Consider the following 3,222-nt stretch of genomic DNA (forward strand, 5'->3'; position numbering starts at 1 on the left):
CTACGCCAAATTTGTTCCTTAACATTGTGATTATTATGGATTTGTTTTAACGAAAAACTTATTGTATTTTGGGACTCAAACCTAGAACATTTTGGTGTTTTAGAGATTTTCTGTATCACTGGGCCACCATCATGATTATTATAATTGACGCCTTGACGGTTTGTCTTATTTTTATTTTTAATAATTGTTGCAATCTATTGATCTTTAAAACTTTTCTATTTAATTGTTATGAATAAGTTGATAAAGTATCTAGTACTTGAATAATCAATTAATTGAATATTTTAGTCAAATATATTATGATTCATAAATTCTAGTTTGAAAAGATTGAAGCCGTGACAGAATGAGAGAATTATTTGATATTTGACTGAAAGAAGGGGAAAAAAAAATATGAAATGTTAAATCAGGAATATAATAGTCATGTGAAACATAATCATAGTGTCTAGATGCAACCATGTCGACAACGATAAATTATCATATTACAATTCTATTCGGAGTCGGACCCACAAAACCAAAATATTAAACCTGGACCAAAGTGGGCTATATATCGATGTTCACGACTTCTCGCGAGGTGTTTGTAAAGCTATGAAACCGAATGCACCATCTAATTCTAAACCGAAGCAAGTTTGTTGGTTTGGTCATTTTAAGTTTAATGCGGTATGGCACTATAGCTCACCGTTCAGTTTTAGGGGGTGTTTGGCCTAGCTTATTTAATCATGCTTATAGCTTTTTTAGTTTTTTTTACAAAATAAGCTTAGCTTGGTGTTTGGTTTAGCTTTTTAAGCTTATGCTTATAAGTTTATATAAGCTAATTTGAAGAAGCTTATTTAAAGATGGTTTTTTAGCTTATTTTAAGAAGCTTATTTGTGTAAGGGTGTAAGTTACTCATTTGTCCTCAAATGGTGGTGGATTAATAATTATTGAAGCAACTTATTACTAACAAATTAAAGAATAGTGAATTTGACAACTTATTATTAACTTGTAGAATATATGTTAATCCAAACACTTAAAAAAAACTTATTAAACAATAAAAAATAAGTTATAAGCTCCTTAAAAAATAAAAGTATAAGTCAAAAAATAAAAGCTAGGCCAAATACCCAATTAGAGATTTGACGGTATAACAATGTGGCTTATAACTTGGTGCCTTTATTCTTTTCGTTTATCTCATTTTTCCACTTCTAAAATATGCAATTTATTAATTTTTACCCTTTTTTTTCACATTTGTCGAAGATTGGAACTCTAAAACACACTGGATTGACACATTTCCATCACACCTTGATACCACTAGGCTACAAACCCATTTATTATATGGATGAACAATTTTTATTATTCAGCATATTTAAATATCAACTAATTGTTTTCAAAAGAAAATCAGAACTGTCAAAACCAATCCATCAAAACAAGTTGTTCAAACCAATTACGCAACCCTACCGCCGGTGTTATCAGTTAAACCAAGAATTATCATATAAACCGGTGAACCAGATCATGACCGCAACCTCTATTTATCAATACCAACTCTTTTAAAAACATTGCTTAATGTGGTCACAAAATCAGTTTAACCAAATTGGTCTAAATCTTTCTGCTTTTGCTTTCAATGTCTTGCACTTTACATATCAGTTAAATTCCAGATTGGTTAATCGAGGGTCCCGGTTCAAGCTCGCAGCAAATGCGGCCTTGACTCGTTCAGTGCTTGCCGGCGGTTCAACAAGTTAAATGCAAGATAACCATGGACCATAGTTGATCAACTACAGTGTCACACAACCAGTACATACGTTCATTAAACCACAAAGTACAAACATTAATGCATGAGGTACTATTGCAATATATCAAATAATACAGTCTGAGGTACTATTGCAATATATCAAATAATACAGTCCGATAACAACTTTTCTGCTGCTGATAATAGGTGTATAATCATCCCCCTAGTTCAAAAAAAATAATCTCATAATCAATACAAACTAAACCCAAAAAACTGGCTAACAATAATCCCGAGCCCGAGCGCAATCGCTACCATTGACGATATCCAAGTAAGCTTCTCGGTGATTCTCGGGATCCGGTCCTTCAAAGCCTGGCTACACGACCCGATAAAAACCGTATAGCTCCCCATTGCAATAACGGTCCCCACCAAAAACATACCTAAAAAGGCTGCACCCGCCACGCGTGACGGGAGTGCAAGTGCAGGCAAAACCATCATAAGTGCATCGGGTTGTAACCCATGGATTATACCCGTTGCAAAAGTTGCAAACCCGATTTTCTTCTTCTTGGTTACATTCGGGTCTGTTAACGAGGCCTCATAAACGCTGACATCACATTCACCGTTCTCCAATGCAACACATGGGGCTGGGACTTCTGAGGCTTCACGGATTCCCATAGCCCCGATTACAAGAAGGGTGAAACCAACAACTCGGGTCCCCCATGTTCTTATTATCTCGATGTGGAGTCGGTCTTTTAAGAGTAGGAAAAGTAAACCAAAAATTACCTGCCCGGCATCGTGACCGCACCCCCAAAGGGCGCCCACGAGGGCACTCTCCACTCTTGATCGACCAATTGAGAGTGGCGCCAGGGCAGCAAGATGGTCGGGTCCGGACAGTGTGTGTAAGCAGCCAGCGAAGAAACCAGTCCATGCGCTGCTTAGTAGCTCGCTTCTAACAAGTGGGCCCGGGCCGGTTTTGGCTGCGGTTTGGAACGAGGCGAGTGCTGGTGAGACGAGAACAGGCTGGATGATGAAAGCGAGAGCCGATAGCAGAATTACTGTCCCAGCAGCAGCTGCCTGAAAAAAACAAGATATACGAATCAACATCGCAAGTGTGAGATGATGGGTTGACCCGCAAACATAACTATGCTTACAAAATCATTTTAGTTGTAATCCCAATCACTGATTGAAAAACATTGGGAGGTCGTATGCATTGTATAGACCTAGACAACTTTGAGCTGGTATGACCTAGAGGCATAAATGAGCCAAGCTACTTGTGAGCTACTACTCAATAACGGCTCGCTAAAAGCTCGAATCGAGTCGAGCCTAAAAAAGTGTGTTTAATAAACGAGCAACTTCACTTACCGAGCTCGAGCTGGCTTGCAAGCCTAAACGAGTCTATTATTTACATACTTTTTATTTAATATTAAATACACTCTTATACAATAACTATTATTGCATAAAAACTTATGATAAAAATAATTAAACAATATTAATTAGGTCCTATATAAAAATTATAAGTAAAAAATAAA

The 3,222-nt window shown here is 36.8% G+C and overlaps 1 protein-coding gene across 1 annotated transcript; it reads right to left on the reverse strand.

Annotated features, from left to right (window-relative positions):
• Positions 1–1,846: 1,846 nt before the first annotated feature.
• On the reverse strand, positions 1,847–2,815 carry LOC143598881 (chloroplast protein FOR GROWTH AND FERTILITY 2-like). The gene has a single exon (XM_077076978.1). The coding sequence runs from the start codon at positions 2,795–2,797 to the stop codon at positions 1,946–1,948; it is 852 nt and encodes a 283-aa protein (XP_076933093.1). The 5' UTR covers positions 2,798–2,815; the 3' UTR covers positions 1,847–1,945.
• Positions 2,816–3,222: the final 407 nt, after the last annotated feature.

This window comes from Bidens hawaiensis, unplaced genomic scaffold (assembly GCF_021521415.1).
Source record: "Bidens hawaiensis isolate Kalapana, Puna unplaced genomic scaffold, B.hawaiensis_p1.1 tig00051184_1, whole genome shotgun sequence".
In the NCBI taxonomy this organism is placed as follows: domain Eukaryota; kingdom Viridiplantae; phylum Streptophyta; class Magnoliopsida; order Asterales; family Asteraceae; genus Bidens; species Bidens hawaiensis.